General features: G+C 42.6%; 1 protein-coding gene across 1 annotated transcript; it reads right to left on the bottom strand.

The window, feature by feature from the left end:
• Nucleotides 1-2,288: 2,288 nt before the first annotated feature.
• LOC129399922 (uncharacterized protein C2orf78-like) lies at nucleotides 2,289-15,567 on the bottom strand. Its single transcript, XM_055121345.1, has 4 exons — nucleotides 15,524-15,567; nucleotides 9,476-9,552; nucleotides 5,263-6,039; nucleotides 2,289-4,165 (listed from the first exon to the last, which is right to left on the bottom strand). The coding sequence occupies exons 1-4, from the start codon at nucleotides 15,565-15,567 to the stop codon at nucleotides 2,289-2,291; spliced, it is 2,775 nt and encodes a 924-aa protein (XP_054977320.1).
• Between the last annotated feature and the right edge of the window lie 785 nt (nucleotides 15,568-16,352).

Below are 16,352 nucleotides of genomic sequence, written 5' to 3'. Positions count from 1 at the left end.
ACAAAGGAAGTCACAAATGGCACATATTTTAGGATCCATGTGTATGAAGTGTTCAGAGAAAGCAAATTCATAAAGAAAAAGGAGAATGTTGCCAGGAACCAGAGGAAAGAGAGAATGGAGAGGTCAGTGGGTAGTGAAGAGGCTGTTTTTAGCAATGATGAAAATGTTATGGGTAAATTCGTGGTAAGAGTTGCAAAACTAGCAAGTATACCAAATGCCACTGAAGTTAGTCTCAAATGGTAAAGCCAACAAAAAAATATTTATGCAGATGTGTATTTTAAAAGGGTCCAAGTTTTCTCTCCTCCACTCAGTTCCTAGAAGCACCTATGAAAATTGGGAAAAGCTGTTGGGCTGTAACAATTTTTTTTTCTTTGCAAACTCTGAGTTACCTAAACATAGAACAACTTACCTTTTTCATTGTAACAATATAAGGCCATCAGACTCCCTCTTTGGGTCATAATCCGTGTGCTGGTCAAGGTGTTGTTACTATTTTCCCCTTAAAGAAATACTGAAAACACTTCACTTTAAAGCCCCTTCCATCGCGCCCCCCTCCCCCCCAAAGAAAACCAAGTCCATCCTCTTAATGTTCTGCAGCTTGCATATTGTTTCTTTAGTCTTTGCATGTATAACACTTGGGGGTTAGTTTGGAGTCACACCGCGGGGTGCTAGAGGGGTGAGGGAAACCAGGCTGCCTGCCCAAGATCCAGCAAGGAGCCCCAGAACAAACTCCAGCCTTATTTGAGCTCTCTCTGGCCTTGCATGTGACCTCTTCTTTTAAATCTACTTCGTTTTTGTTGTTTCTCTCATTTATAGAATACAATTTTTCACTAAAAAACATTTTAATGTAAACCAAATTTCCCATGATGACCATCTGCTGTACCGGTCCCAGCCCTTCTCAGTTTCCTTCACTTTCATCCAACACCCCGTAACTCTCCCAGGACCATCTCTTCCCACAACCAACTTCTCAGCCTCAAGGAGAACCGGTACCAACCGCTTTGGGAGCGGTGATCTAGTGCGCATGTCCCAGTCCGGTACCTCCCTCGGCCCTGCCCCCAATTCTTGATTCTTGTGTGAGCTTCAGTTAACAGCGATGTTTAGAGCAGGCTGCAGGCACCAGGGACCGTAGAAGACCACCGTGCGACCCCCTCAAGAGAATCTATTTTGAGCTCTCCCGCCAGTAAGATCAGGATGCTGTGGCCAGAAAGCCAGGTAGGCCACCTCGGGGAGTTTTGTAAATTAAAAGAACTTAGTCATATAAATCTCATTGTTGAACCTCGCTAGCAGAGTGACCCCGTAATACCGGCTCTGAGTATTGTTGGGAAGATGAAGTGATATGGTGCATCTAAGAGGGCTGCTGAACCTAGGGCCTGAGTACATGGTGATTTATCTTTACATATTCAGGGGGCTGATCTTCGGGCATCCTGCTACAACTGTTCTCTTGGCTTGGTCCCTGTTAACAGTCATTGCTGAATAACTCTGAGGACCCTTGGCCACATCTGGTAGGTTCATTCCCTAGTATATGTGTTTGCATCCCCCAGACATGATCACTATGGATAGACCACCCAAACATTCTGGAGATGTCTCAAATTGCTTTATTTTCCAGAGGTGGTCATGAGGAATAAAGACAGCCTCCATGAAAGAATTTTGACTTTTCTTCTGGTCATCTTAGATTCATCTGCCTTCCTCAACCTATTCCAAATGTATTCTTTTAACCCAAACCCCCACACTGTTCATTTCTCCCATTCTTTTTTGGAGGAGACTGGGGACAGGGGCATACTTGGCTGTGCTGAGGCCTTACTCCTGGCCTTGTGCTCAAGTTTCACATCTGGTGGGACTCTGGGGATGATATAGGATTGCAAGGATCAAAGTTGGGTCAGCCTCCGTGCAAGGCAAATGCCCTAACAGCTATACTACTCCTCTGACCCTTCTCTACTCTTCTTCAGGCCCATGAAATTTCTCCTCTTATGGGCTCTAAAACCCTGGACCAAGCTTTTTTCTCTTTTTTAAGAGTCTTGTCTCTTTCCCTATTGTCCTCTCTCGAACTTCCCATTCTTTCTCATCCTTCAGCCCCCACCCCACCCAAATAACAACCACAGTTGACAGCATCTCAAAATTCAGAATTTTATTATCAATCTATTAACTTTAAGGCAACTCTTAAATTTTTAATTTAAGAGTTTAATTTTAAATTTTTAATAATATACCAGAATAAATGAAATGTGTATGGCATTTCAAGTGTTTCTCTACGGCAACCATCTGGCACCTAAAGTGGCACCCACCATCCCAGCTACTCACATTACGTAGCCATAGTATTGAGAGATGTCCATCTCTTTTTCTCTCTCAATAAAAAACTGCACTTTCCCCAAAGAGGTGTATTTGGCAGCGTTCTCACGCTCCTGCTGAGCCTTCCTTTTCATAGCCTCCCGCTCTGGCCTCTGCTCTTTTGTGATGGGCTTGGACATTACTGGCTCGGGAACATTGGGCTTTCTCCATGGAATCGGTTGGAAACGGAAGTCTTGGAGTAGAAACTGACTCTGACTCTGAGCTTTGGGTGGAGACTGGCACTTGGTCACAGAGACGGGAAGAGGCTCCCGCTGGAGAGAAGTGCTAGCGGTTGTCTTGCAGGGAGCAGGTCTAGAAGTGGCAGGCTGAGGAATAGGCCGGCTAGGAGGGTTTGGCAAACCTGGTCGAGATGGGTTGGTTGAAATGGGCTGAGCTGGTTTGGCAGGGCCTGGCAAAGATGCGGTGGTTGGCCGGGATGAATTGGCGGCAGATGGCTGAGCTGAGTTGGTAGAGCCAGGCCTGGCAGGGTGAGCTGCAGCAGGACGTTGTGAAGCCAGAGACTGTGGTCTCCGAGGAACAGGTCGAACTCGCGGCTTCTCCATGGTTGGAAAAGGCAAAGGTACCAATTTGACCTTCCCAGGAGGCGGCAGCTCATACTGGGATGGAGACGAGCATTCTTCAGCACTGCTGCTTGGTTTCTGTGCTTTGAGCTGAGTTTTCTCCACACCTTTTCCATCCCGGGTGGCACCTAGCCAGGGTTGGACAGCTGAGGAGGCCTGGAAGTCTCTGGGCTTCTTGGAGCTACCCAGGACCCGGGAGGAAGAGAAGCCAGGCTTTTGATCGTTCTTCTTCCCCAGCGCGTGAAACACCTGCACGGACTCCAGCATGTGCATGCCTAGGCAGCTGCGGGGCTTTTTAAAGGCCTCCTGGCAGAGCTCAGGCTGACTTTTCTTGCGTTTCATCCTGGCGATGGTGGGCTTCTCCTCTGCCTTCACCTTGTTCCCTGGCTGCTTACTCTCCTCAGCTTTCTTAGAGTTTTCTCGGGACTTTTTTGTCTTCTCCTGCCCATGGCTCTTGGTCTTGCTGATCCTGCTGGATGCAGCTTTCTGAGGTTTGCTCTTCTGTTTGGCCATGGTCACAGGACACCTGTCACTCACTGCAGCATTACAGACCATCACTGCTCCCCCTAGCAAGCCTTCGGGGACTTGTGGCTGGATTTTGGCCTTGGGTTCTCCCTCAAGAGGCTCAGAGGCCTCATTTTTGTTCTTCCGGGTTGGATGGGAGGGAGCCTCAGTGCCACTTGAATTTTCTTGCACCTGATTCAGAGTGATGGTATCTGTGGTGGTCTCTACCTGCAGATCTTTGCATTGATCTAGGTCTTCTAAGCAATCAAAGAGCTGGGGAAGATGTATGTCTTCCACCAGTGTAGCAATGTCTGCAAAACTACCGCCAGATTCAATCCCACTTTCCTCAAAACACAGACCATTCTTTCCCTGGCCAGTAGTTTCAGTACCTGGCTCTTGCTCCTGGCTGAGAGTATCAATACAGGCCAGGAGCTGGTGGATATCAGAGATTTCTAATGGACATAGTGGTGGATCTTCGTTTTCTATTGGGGTCTGATAGGTATCCAGAGATTTTGATAGGCCAATTTTCATCTCATCCAAATTATTATCTGTGTGTTCCTGATTTGGAGCTGGGGGCAGTGCCAGGTTACTTTGGGCTGGAGCTATTATGGGAACATCCAGGAGCTCTGGTGGTTGGTTACTCTCAAGTATTTGAATCCTGCTACTGCAAGACGTGGCCAATTCTGAAGGTTGTGTCAGACAAAATGTCTGACTGGAAGGTTGCAATGCCAGGGAAGACTCCATCCCCTGGGTATTCATCACTACAAAGGAACCAAGGAAGAAATCAGTCCCCTGAAGTTGAGACACTCCCTGCACACTACTAGTGGTACCACAATTGTGCACCTGCCAACAATGGGCACGGCATTGTTACAGGCTCTTCTAAGGATCATGAACAAGGCCCTGTGCTAGAAGATTGGAGGTAACTGTTGTAGTTCTAACTCTTGGTCATGTATTGTTTCTTGGTTTTCTTTGTATTTGAAAGAGTTTCTGTGTAAACTGCACTTAAAAATAAGGGACGTGGGGCAGAGGGATAGTGCAGTCAGAAAGCACTTGTGCTGCATGCAGCTGACCTCAGTTTGATACTCAGCTTCACATAGGGTCCCCTAAGCACCTTCAGCAGTGATCCCTGAGCAAAGAGCCAGGTGCAAGTCCTGAGTACTGCAGGCCATGATCCACATTCTGCCTCCCCCAAACTAAAGATTTTTTTTCAAGCTAGAGATTTGTAAATTATTAAATGCGATATAGAGCTTAGCATAATATAGTAAATTTCTTCACTTACCTAAAAAACACAAAAGGAAAATTCATATCATGGAATAGGAGAAGGAATGAAGCACCAATTCATCGGGAAATCAGTATTAAGTAGAGATTCTAGGTTTGAAAACTTTGGACAGGATCTCTGAATACAAGGTGTGTTTAGAATCTTGTTGTACATTCAAGTAAGGGGAAGTTAATGTGGTACCATCACAATAAGAGTTCTGAAATGTCTTCAGAAATCACAAAAATAGTTTAAGAAATGGAGTTTATTGTTACTTTGGTAGTACTGGGGGACTGATCAACTATGAAAATATGGCATTCCCTGTTATGCTCCTGAAGTTTTCTCTATGAAACCTAGATGGCCATTATACTATCATACCTTCCAATCTGCATTAAGAGCTCTTAAATCGAGTTGAATATAAGATGCTGTAAAATGAGTGAGGGAAATTTAAACTTAATCTCAGTTTATTTAACTTCAAGTTTCATCAATTGAAAAAACTCAGTTTATTAAACTCAAATGCCACCTGTCTATGGACAGCTTCCCACTTGCAGGTTTGACTCCAATTATTGAATGCCAGATTTCCCTTCTCTCCATTGTACTCACCTTGATAACTCGATTCTGTGATGGGTTGAGCAGACACAGAGTAGTAGATTCCAGAGGTGGAGGCTGGTGGTCGGTTCTTTGAGGGCTGGATCTCCTTTAGAACCATAACCATTTCTGGGGATGAGTTGCTGTAAGTTTGGAGGGCAGATCCCCTACCTCCTGTGTATGTCATGGAGCCATAGGATTGCAGGTAGGGACCAAGTTCTCCAGAAAGGAGAGGTCCCTGAGTGCCCTGATGATAGTAATACACCTGGCTCCCATCCTGGTAGGGAAGCGACAGGCTATGACTCTGATTTGGAACCTGAGATGGTGTCCTCTCAACAAGACGGGCAGAAAGTGATGGGTACACAGACACCGTGTTGTTGGTATCTAAGGGTTTCTCATAGCGAGCTGCCATAGACAAGGAAGAGACAGCAGTGTCCTGGTCAAGGACAGTCACAGTATAGTCTCCCATGGAAGACTTCTTTTCAGCACTTCCTGCAATATCCCACTCCAAAAGACTCGGGTAGGAAGCAGCCGAAGTGGATATCTGGCTCTGGCCAGACACTCCAGACAGCATCGTTGTGCTAGAATGTTGGTAAAGATAGGCACTACCCATCAGTGGTTGGAAAGAGGTGCCAGAGGCTGAGGGCAGGAGCCAATCAGAACTACCAGCTGGAGCAGATACTCTGGAGTAGTTGCAAACACTTCCTGTGAGGGAAGCTGCATTGTTCACCACGGAAAGGGGAAGCTGCAGAGAATGTGCAGTTCCCAATACAGATGGATTTTGAAAGTTTTCTGTAAGGAACAAAAGGGTGATGAAAAAAATCTGTGAGACTGATTATCTCCTAAAATATTTGAGAGGAATATATATATATATATGAATTTTATTGAATCACCTTGAGATAGTTACAAACTTTGATATTTGGGTTGCAATCACACAAGAGAGGAACAATATTAACTTAAAGCTTTGGCTATAGAGAAGCTTCTAATATCAACATTCAACTAAGTTACCAAAAATCTGACAATTTTGGGTGGTCAAAAGGCTGGCACTCTTTGTCACTTTGTGTATTTGGCACCGTGCTCCCAAAGTGAAACAGAGCTATAGAAGACTCTCTTGATGTTTGTACATGGATTTCTTGCTTACAGCTAGTTTCTCCTTGCCCTAGCTTTACTTGTAGCTTGATTGCCTATTGAGCTCATAGGTTATTTTCTAGAATGGAAGCATTTTCAAACCAGGGAGTCCTAAGAGAATTACTAACATTTAATTGGTAAAGAATGAAACCTGAGGCTCAGAGATGGCATAGAGACTTGTTTAAGTTTTGCAATAATTTTTACTGGGTGTGGGTTGGGGTAGAGTTTGGACCAATACCTGGCAGTGATATTGGGCTATTCCTGATTCTCTACTCTGGAGTGACCCCTGGTAGCACTCAGGAGACTGTATGCAGTGACAGAGATCCAACTGGATTGGCTGCATACAAGGCAAATCTCCTCCTATATTATCGCTCTGTTCTTATGTATTACCAATTAGAGAACCTAAGCATGTGGACTTTCTAGCCAGGATTCTGCCTTGATCACTAAATTCCAGAAATTAGGAGAAAGATATCTTACACTAACATATGCATTTTCAGTCATTACAACTATTACCATTGTAATCTTCAGGTTTTCATTTGGCTTGTGCAGTTCATATCTGTTACCTCCGGTTCACAAATGACTCAATCTAGTTGATGAATTAAAGTTTAGCAGGTGCCTTATCCTCTCTCTACTATCTCTCTGTCCCTTATGTACTACCAGGTTCGAGAACCTACGCATGTGGATTTTCTTGCCAGGACTCTCCTTTGATCATTACAATGGCAGAAACTAGAAGGAAGATACTTTACATTAACATAGGCATTCGGGGTCATTAATGCTATTACCACCCATTGTCATCTTCAGGCTTTCATTTGGCTTGTGCAGTTCGTATCTGTCACGTACAGTTCACATAGACTCAATCTAGTTGATGCATTGAAGTTTAGCCACTTACCCTGGTTTCTGATCCTACATCAAAAATGAGTACTTGAGTTTTTCTCAAGAAGTGCTTTTGGAAGGAAGACTATTATTTAAATTCTCAGCCTCAAGTTGCTCTCCTGCAAAGTAGTTACTAACAACTCTAACAATAATATGCATACATAAATAAAGTTTGTCTATTTCATGTGATTTACATGGGAGGAAGTATAAAGAAAGAAAAAATCATGCAATATATGTATCACAGAACTGAAAAAGAAGTATATAAATATTAATGAAATCTGGGCTAGGTAGCAAGATAGTGCAGTAAGTGATTGAGAGCAGACTCAGGGGTACACTCTGAGTCACACTGGATGTTGTCCCCAAACAAAACCAAAGAAAACAGTATAATAAGTTTATTAGTAAATTGTGTGCCATGTATACAGACGAAAACAGTATTCTATTTTTTGCAAAAAGTGATAGTCAAAATATGCAATAGAAGGCAGTTTTTGAGTGCCCACCTTACCAGTCCATATAACAGAAAAAATTTCCAGTAACCTACATAATAATAAGGAAATATAATAAAAGTGATTGCGTTTGGTAGCCAAATATATGTTTTAAATGAGTCAAAAGCAGGATGAAATATAATAGGTACTAGAAATTACATTATTATTCTCATTCATACCTCTCAATACTAAGCAGCAAACAACAGGTATTAAATATAGCATATGTTTAATAATCACACAAGAAGTAAATCACGCAAGAAGCAGAAAAGACCATTTAGAAAATGGTCACAAAAAATTTCAAATTTATTTTCAAAACCTAGATTACAGTTATATTTGTCAACAAGAAACCTAGATTACAATTTATTTTCAAAACCTAGATTACAGTTATCTTCGTCAACCAGAAAAATGTCACTCCCAAAGTTTAAGAATGATCACCAAAATCCAATTAAAATATATTTGATTTAGGAAAACTCAGACTCCACACAACTGAGATAAATGTGTAATTAGACAGGTGAGACCTGACTTTTCTATTTCTTCTTAGGATCTAAAAACAGATGTCAACTATTTTCAAAATGCTCTCATGTTAGGAAGAAACTATTTGTGAAGAGACAAGCAGCCTTAACTTGGAACCTACATATCACACAAAATAATCAATTCTCCTGATTCAAGTTAGAAGATATCATTTCTTTATTTTAAAAGGCAGAGCATACATGTAGCTTACAAACTAGAATTTAATAAAAATATTGACAATTATGTTTCTTCCATCCCTGATAACCAGTATGAGTTATTCATAGGACGCATCATTTCTGAAATGTGTGTATATTCAAAACTATCAAGTGTCAACTGTGTTCTAAGGGATATAGAATAGAAACCACCAACATGGCTTCCTGTTAAACAGTTTTTCCTACTGGTACTCTACTCAAGGCTTAGTATACTTTCTAGTCCTAGCAGCCATTAAAATAAACTGCTTTGACTTGCTCTCAGCATATTTAACGATATTCTTTCTGTTTTGATTTGAAATCTTTTGTTCTCTTCCACATTCTATCCCCTTGGTTTCCCCTTCCTTGATAAATCCCCTCCATAGTCTTTTTTTTATTTCCTATTTGATTTTCCCTCATATCATCCTCTTCTTCTTGGCTTCTGTTAGTCAATGCTTGATGAAAATGACCCTAAACTTCCTTACCTTTGAGGACTTGCCTCCCTACCGCTCAGCACTCCACACCTTCCCCACACCCCAGTTATTCTTATCACTTAGTTTAGATAGAAAACTCAAAGACACATGATTATTACTTTGAAATAGCACCAAATTTAAAATCCTAAATTATAAATACAGGTAGAGACACCATTACAGATAAAGCATCTTGGTATACATGAACAGTTTTCTACAGCAACTACATTTTTCTGTTTCTGTCAAAATACTGTCTATGATTTACTTTTTTTTATGGATATCATGTACAAATCACTATTAAAAGGAAAAGGAAACAGAGAATGAACACTCATACAGAAACATGTATTTGAACTTCTAAGTCTGTTTAAAATATAATATAGTAAATGAGGAAAAAATCTTGTATTTGTGAGAAAGTGAATGTCTAAAATCACACAGCAAATGCCAAAGTCAAGCTAAAATAAGGCTTATAAAGTTCTAGGTGAATACTTTCTTCCATTATTACATGTTGTTTTTCCTTGACTACTAAGTTCATGGATAAGAAATCTAATGAAAAGCTTTGAAAAGTATTATTCCTTACCTGACATGGTCAGAGAAGGGGAAATATCAATGAAAGGTAGGTGAGAAGAGGAGGCGATACGAGAGTACGTCTGAACACTGAAGCAGAAGACCACGAGTGTCCAGTACAGATGACTGGTCACTGGTGATTGGTCATTGGTCACTGGTCCCTTGCGATGATGATTCAAATTTGTTTACAAACAACTGCATGGGAACCCCAAGATTCTACCAGGTGGTGGTAGGTTTGGTGGGAGAATGATGTCATAAAGCAGGCAGTTGAAAGGGAGAGGCTAGCCAATAAGGAGGTCAGATTCCCAAGAAGGAGACCGGATTGGATAAAGAGAGGCTGAAGTAAGCAGGCTAGGGAGATGGAATCCTACAAGACAGTTATAACAGTTTCACCTTCCTCAGACTTTTATGTTAGGGAAATACTCCTATTATACTAATGAGCTTACAAATTTCATTAATAAAATCAACAAAGTTACTAAGTAATCATTTATATTGCCTAGTTAACCAATACCATTAAGTTATTACTGTAAACACTGCAAGCACTGTCTACCGTTGTTCATCAATTTGCTCGAGCGGGCACCAGTAACGTCTTCATTGTGAGACTTGCTGTTACCGTGATTGGCATACCGAGTACGCCCCAGGTAGCTTGCCAGGCTCTGCCTTGTGGGCGGGATACTCTCGGTAGCTTGCCAGGCTCTTTGAGAGGGATGGAAGAATCAAACCCGGGACGACCAAGGCAAATGCTCTACCCGCTGTGCTATTGCTTCCGCCCAAGTTATTACTAATATGTTTTATATAATGTTTAATAAAACTAAATTATATGTTCGTGCTTTGTAATTTACATTATGACTTACTTTAGGATTAGGAATTGATGGATTATTATGAGAAATCATCCCCTAACAAAAAACCCTAACGTTAGAGTATTCCACTAGCAAACATGCACGCAGGAAAGAATAGTAGGCAAGGATAGAATAGTATCTGCCAGCTGCAAAGTTGTGCCAGGAAAACATAGACTAATACTGTTTAAAGTCTTTTAAATTTAGGGGACAATATGGCCAAAACTAGAATAGAAAACTTTCACAATCTTATTTATTTCCTTATTTTGGTTTTGGGGCCTCACCTGGCCATGCTCAGGGCTTGCTCCTGGCTCTGCACTCAGGAATCACTTCTGGAGGAGCTCAGTTGACTGGGTGCAAGACAGGTACCCTGCCCACTGAACTATCTCTCCTGCTCCAACAACTTTATATATATATATATATATATATATATATATATATATATATTTTTTTTTTTTTCCTTTTAGGTCACACGTAGCAATGCACAGGGGTTACTCCTGGCTTTGCACTCAGGAATCACTCCTGGAGTTGCACAGGGGACCATGAACCCATGAACCGGTGCTGGGAATTGAACCGGGTTGGCTGCGTGCGGGCAAATGCCCTACCCGCTATGCTATCGATCCAGCCCAACAACTTTATATTTTAAGGATGCCTACTGATTCTCTGTGAACTACACTAGCCTCTCTCTCCATGTGCCTAGAGGTTGCTGTACTTACTAACTGTCCGTGATGTCTCTGTCAACTTCAACAATGCCTCACCTATTGGGCTCTGGTGGGGTTGGGGGAGCAATATTGCATTATATTGACCTGCCTGTTATATTGACACCACAGATAGCTGCCAAGGCGACCCTAAAGCTTGGAAAATCCAGGTGTTTGTCTACTTATGTGTTTGTCTCATTCTCTGTGATTGACCCCTGCTGGATGGAGGTTGAAAGTGACAATCGGATTTGGCAGATGAGAAGCAATTTAGACAGATTATAACCAATTATTGTGATAAACAAAATCCACCATATGTTAGAAAATTCCTAGATGTATGGGATAACTGGGTATCTATAAAGGGAGTCAGAATGAACCAAAAGAATTCTTGGAGGGAGTTGTGACTGAAAATAGTGTTGTCATCTGGATCAAAGTGATAGTCCAGTTGGTGAGGCGTTTGCCTTACACAAGGTGGACCTGGGTTCAGGCCCTTGCATCCTAGTCCATATAGTCCCTTGAGCCCTTCTGGATGGTCCTCATACATGGCACACACCCTACACACTGTACTATCACTCCAGCCCCAAATTTGATTTTGTGTGGTGTGTGTGTTTGTGTGTGTGTGTGTGTGTGTGTGTGTAAGGAAAGGTTTTGGACCCGTCCCGGTGGTGCTCATGTACTCTTGTCTATATGCTCAGCATTGATTCCTTGTGGTGCTCATGGGACCATATGTGGTGCTGGAGATAGAACCAGGGTCAGTCACATGGAATATTAATATATTAACCCCTATCTTATTGCCCAGTCCCTGGAGTAGAAGTAATATTTAGAAGGGAAAAAGAAGAGCCAGTAGGAGCCAGTGCAAAGACAGAATCAGTAAGTTTGCTGGTGAAGGATCAGCCAAGGCCCCACGGCTGATTTTATACGAGAATTGCAGAGTGGAGAAGAGACAGATACAGGTCCTCAAATACTAACCTTTTTACTGTGTGTCCTTTTTTAAGTAGAAAATATTTTTTGATTCCTAATTTGCAAAAGGAAGAAAGAAGGAAAGAACAAAAGACAGAAATAAAGAAGAAAGAAAGAAGAAAGAAAGAAAGAAAGAAAGAAAGAAAGAAAGAAAGAAAGAAAGAAAGAAAGAAAGAAAGAAAAAAGAATGAAAGAAAGAAAGAGAAGGAAGGAAGAAGGAAAGAAGGAAGGAAGGAAAAACGAAGGAAGGAAGGAAGAAAGAAGGAAAGAAAGAAAGGGAAAAGGAAAGAAAAACCTATGGAAGGAAGGAAAAAGACAGGAAAGAAGGAAAGCAAAAGAAAGAAAAAGGAAAGTAAAATAGTGGGGCCTTTTGGCCATTTTAAGAATGTTGGCCTTGTCTCTCTCTCTTTTTTTAAAATGTATTTATTTTTTAATTAGTGAGTAACAATGAGGGTACAGTTACAGATTCACACCTTTTCATGCTTGTTTTTCCCTCATGCAATGTTCCAGAGCCCATCCCTCCACCAGTGTCCTTTCTCCACCACCAATGAACCCAGTATCCCTCCCACCCCCCAATCCCATCCCCTTCCACCCCGCCTCTTTGGCAGGGTATTCCAATTTGTTCTCTCTCTCTCTCTCTCTCTCTCTCTCTCTCTCTCTCTCTCTCTCTCTCTCCTTTTGGGTGTTGTGGTTTGCAATAGAGGTATTGAGTGGCCACCGTGTTCAGTCTCTAATCTACTTTCAGCAGGCATCTCCCTTCCCGTGAGGGATCTCCAATCACATTTTACTTGGTGTTCCCTTCTCTATTTGGGATTGATGTAGGCAGGTAGATAGGGAAAGGCCCTTGGCAATGAAACTTAGATTCTCTGGGAAGTAGAATTCTGAGACTGACCTACCCTGTGGATACAGAAAACAGACCTGATAAGACCTTCAGCAGACCCTGAGGAGGTTGGACCCCTCCCCATGAAGTTCCTCTAATTCCCACGACCTCTCCCTTAATCTGGTTTGTTTGGTTTTTTTTTTTGCTTTTTGGGTCACACCCGGCGATGCACAGGGGTTACTTCTGGTTCTACACTCAGGAATCACTCCTGGCGGTGCTCAGGGGACCATATGGGATGCTGGGATTCGAACCCGGGTCGGCCGCGTGCAAGGCAAACGCCCTACCCACTGTGCTATCGCTCCAGCCCCCCTCTCCCTTAATCTGATTAAAATGTGATCCAGCCTAAAGAAGACCATCACCACTCCCAACCTTCCTGGTAACCTTATGAATGAACTTTTACTTGGGAAGAAGCCCCACGTGGGGGCAGTTTGAAGAAACCCTATAAAAGACACCTTGAACAAAGGAAGCTCGCGCATATGCTGCCTAAGCCCATGTGCTGCTTGCGCCCACGTGGCCGAGCACATGCGGTGCCTGAGCACATGTGTCGCCCGCATCTCCCCTCTTGAGATGTGTACTTTCATGCTTTCCTGTCCAGTGCTAGTATATGTGTAGGGAGGAGCCCGAGTTCTCTCTTGAGCACGTTACTCCTACTGTTTTTCTTTTCCTCTTAACCCTTCCTCCTTCCCTCAAAACCTTCTAAATAAAATCTGTTACTTCACTGCTTGTCTACTCCTGAAATTCTTTTTTGAGAGTGAGACAAGAACCCAGTAACCCTGAGTCCCAGGTGGTAGAGGCGGTTGGAGAGAAAGTGACCATCTTTCTCCTCCCTGCTTCATGTAAGTCACCTGTGGGGCCCACCGACATCAGGATGACTTTCCCCCAGCGTGTGAGGCCAGCTTCCAAGCTATGGAGCCGAATGTTGGCTTTGTCTCTGAGAAAAATTTGGAGCCATGGGAGAGTTTGAACGGAAAAGGGGTAGAATCTCATGTTTTTTGTTTGAAAACAACATTATGGTGGCTTTTTTTTTTCCTTCCTACTTTAGGGTCACAAAAAGACAGTAGAACAATGGAATACTATGTAGCTGTCAAAAAACATGAAGTCAGGAATTTGCATATCAGTGGATCAACATGAAAAGTATCATGTTGAGTGAAATGAGTCAGACAGACATAGAAAGATTGCAGTCATATGTGGAATATAAAGTAGCTGAGAGGTACAAGCTTGCAATGATGCAATTTGTGGCAGATATTTCTCTGGACTTAGTTACTAAAATACAGAAATCCAAAACCGTGCGGCTGCTAGTGCAGCCGCTTGACCTCATATCTCTTCATTCTCAGCAATGGAAAACAAATTATCAAATGCTTCCTTTTCAGCAGGTCCAATGTTAGGGGGGAGAAACTCCAAACAATAATAGTGAGTTTTTTGTTGAAATATTGAATGTAATCAAAGTAAAGTGAAAGTAAAGTGAAATTTATCAGTTACACAGGCTGGGTGGTGGGCTGAGGAGGTGGGTGGTGGGGGGAGGTATACTGTGATTCTTGGTGGTGCAATATGTGCACTGATGAAGGGATGGGTGTTCAATCATTGTATAACTGAGACTTGAACCTGAAAGCTTTGTAATTTTCCACATGGTGATTCAATAAAAGAATAAATCTTTTAAAATAAATTTAAAAAAACACAGTAGAAAAATCAGTTAGGATTGTTGTCACAAGATACATTGAGGTAACTCCATGCCACAAAAGCCACTCATAAAATTAGTAGGACATATACAAAACTTTTGGGGAACCCACACTTGGTGGTGCTCAGGGCTTACTCCCTGTGCGCAGTGATCACTCCTGGAGGCTCAGGGGACCATATGGGATGCCAGGTTTTGAACTAGGGTCAACCATTTCCAAATACAAGAGCCCTACAAGTGCTTGGCATCTCTTAGATTCTTTATGAGCATCTAGCTAGTCAATTCCCAGTTTCAACATAAGATCATCTTACATTCCCTTCAGTGCTCTCCATCATTGTAAAGCTGCATTTTGGGGAGTCACTATACTAAACAGCCAAAATTGTTTGAAAATCAATGTGGAGCAGTAAACAAGGCTGGGCCTGTCTAATTTAAGTCCATTTCTAGACGTTGCTATCTTCGGAACAGCAACACACGTTCCATTAAGAAGTACTGTGTTTATTTAAGAATGAAATAGAAGGGGCTGGAGCGATAGTACAGAGGGTAGGGCGTTTCTCTTGCATCGGCCGACCCGGGTTCGATCCCCAGCATCCCATATGGTCCCCTGAGCACGGCCAGGAGTAATTCCTGAGTGCAGAGCCTAGAGTAACACCTGTACATTGCCAGGGTGACCCAACAAGCAAAAAATAAAAAATGAAATAGGAAAAGATCTAAAAATTTTGTATGTCCTGGTTTCAAATATTTGTTGCTTGGGGCACTGTACTTTTTTTTTTACAATCTATTATGTTATTGAAATGTTATGTTTTTTTCTTTCTGTGAGTGCTCTAACAAATCACCTGGAAGCTTAAACATTAGAAGAAAAAAAATCCCACACTCCTGGAAGCCAGAAATTTAATATTCAGATCACTGGGACAACGGTGTCAACCGGGATACATGGCTTCTCTAGAAGATCTTTAGCCTATATGTTTCTATTAACTTCTGAAAACTGCCATGTGGCTTGTCTTGTGTCTAATACACTCACTTCTTGGCCGCCATGGTCATGACCTTATCTTCTATCTGCATCATCTTCTTCTGCCTCCATTTTGTAAGAACAAATGTTATTCCAAGTTTTTATTAAACAAAGGAACATTTGCATGTTTGATGATCTCTTTGAATGTCCATTATCCTGTCTATGCCATGATATTGATAGCATCTAAAACTACATGAATGGGACTTGTATATTGTGTGTGCAGAAATGCTTTTAGTTTTTGTGTTGGAGCCACACCTGATGGTGGGCAGAGCTGCTTCTTGGCTTTGTGCTTAGGGATCACTCCTAGAAGGGCCCAGGAGACCATATGGGGTTCCAGGGAGCCAATCTAGTGTGTAAAAACACAAAAAAGAAAAGGAGAGCAGGTACCTGACTGCACCGGCCACAGGGCAGTGGCGCTGTCTCTCCCACCACCCACGTTCGGTAGTCCCCCACCGATTCCCCACCCCGGGGAGGTTGATGGCGATGATGAGGCAAGTGAAGGAAGGAACGAGGCCAAGCTGGTTGGTCTCAATTGCAGTTTATTCCAATCTCCTCTCTATAAACTCCCGTCTCTCTCTCTGCTTCTTCCCCCGAACCCACATGCTACTTCATTCTCCTTCTCCTCTGGATCTGGATCTCGATCTAGCTTCTCCAGCTCTGGCACTGGGACTCGCCCTGGGACTCGCCCCCAGCCCACTCTTTCAGCCTAGTGAAATCCCCCAGCATGAGAGGTTGGGGCTTACACATAGGTGTGGTCACAATCAATGGGGTAAAGTTCTTTCCCTCAGGGGATGCTTCTTCTAGGACAGATTCTCTTTCATCAGGACACCCACCCAAGAGT

Source organism: Sorex araneus, chromosome X (assembly GCF_027595985.1).
Source record: "Sorex araneus isolate mSorAra2 chromosome X, mSorAra2.pri, whole genome shotgun sequence".
NCBI lineage: Eukaryota > Metazoa > Chordata > Mammalia > Eulipotyphla > Soricidae > Sorex > Sorex araneus.
The sequence above is the reverse complement of the archived record's forward strand: the minus strand, read 5'-3'. Positions and strand labels throughout refer to the sequence as shown.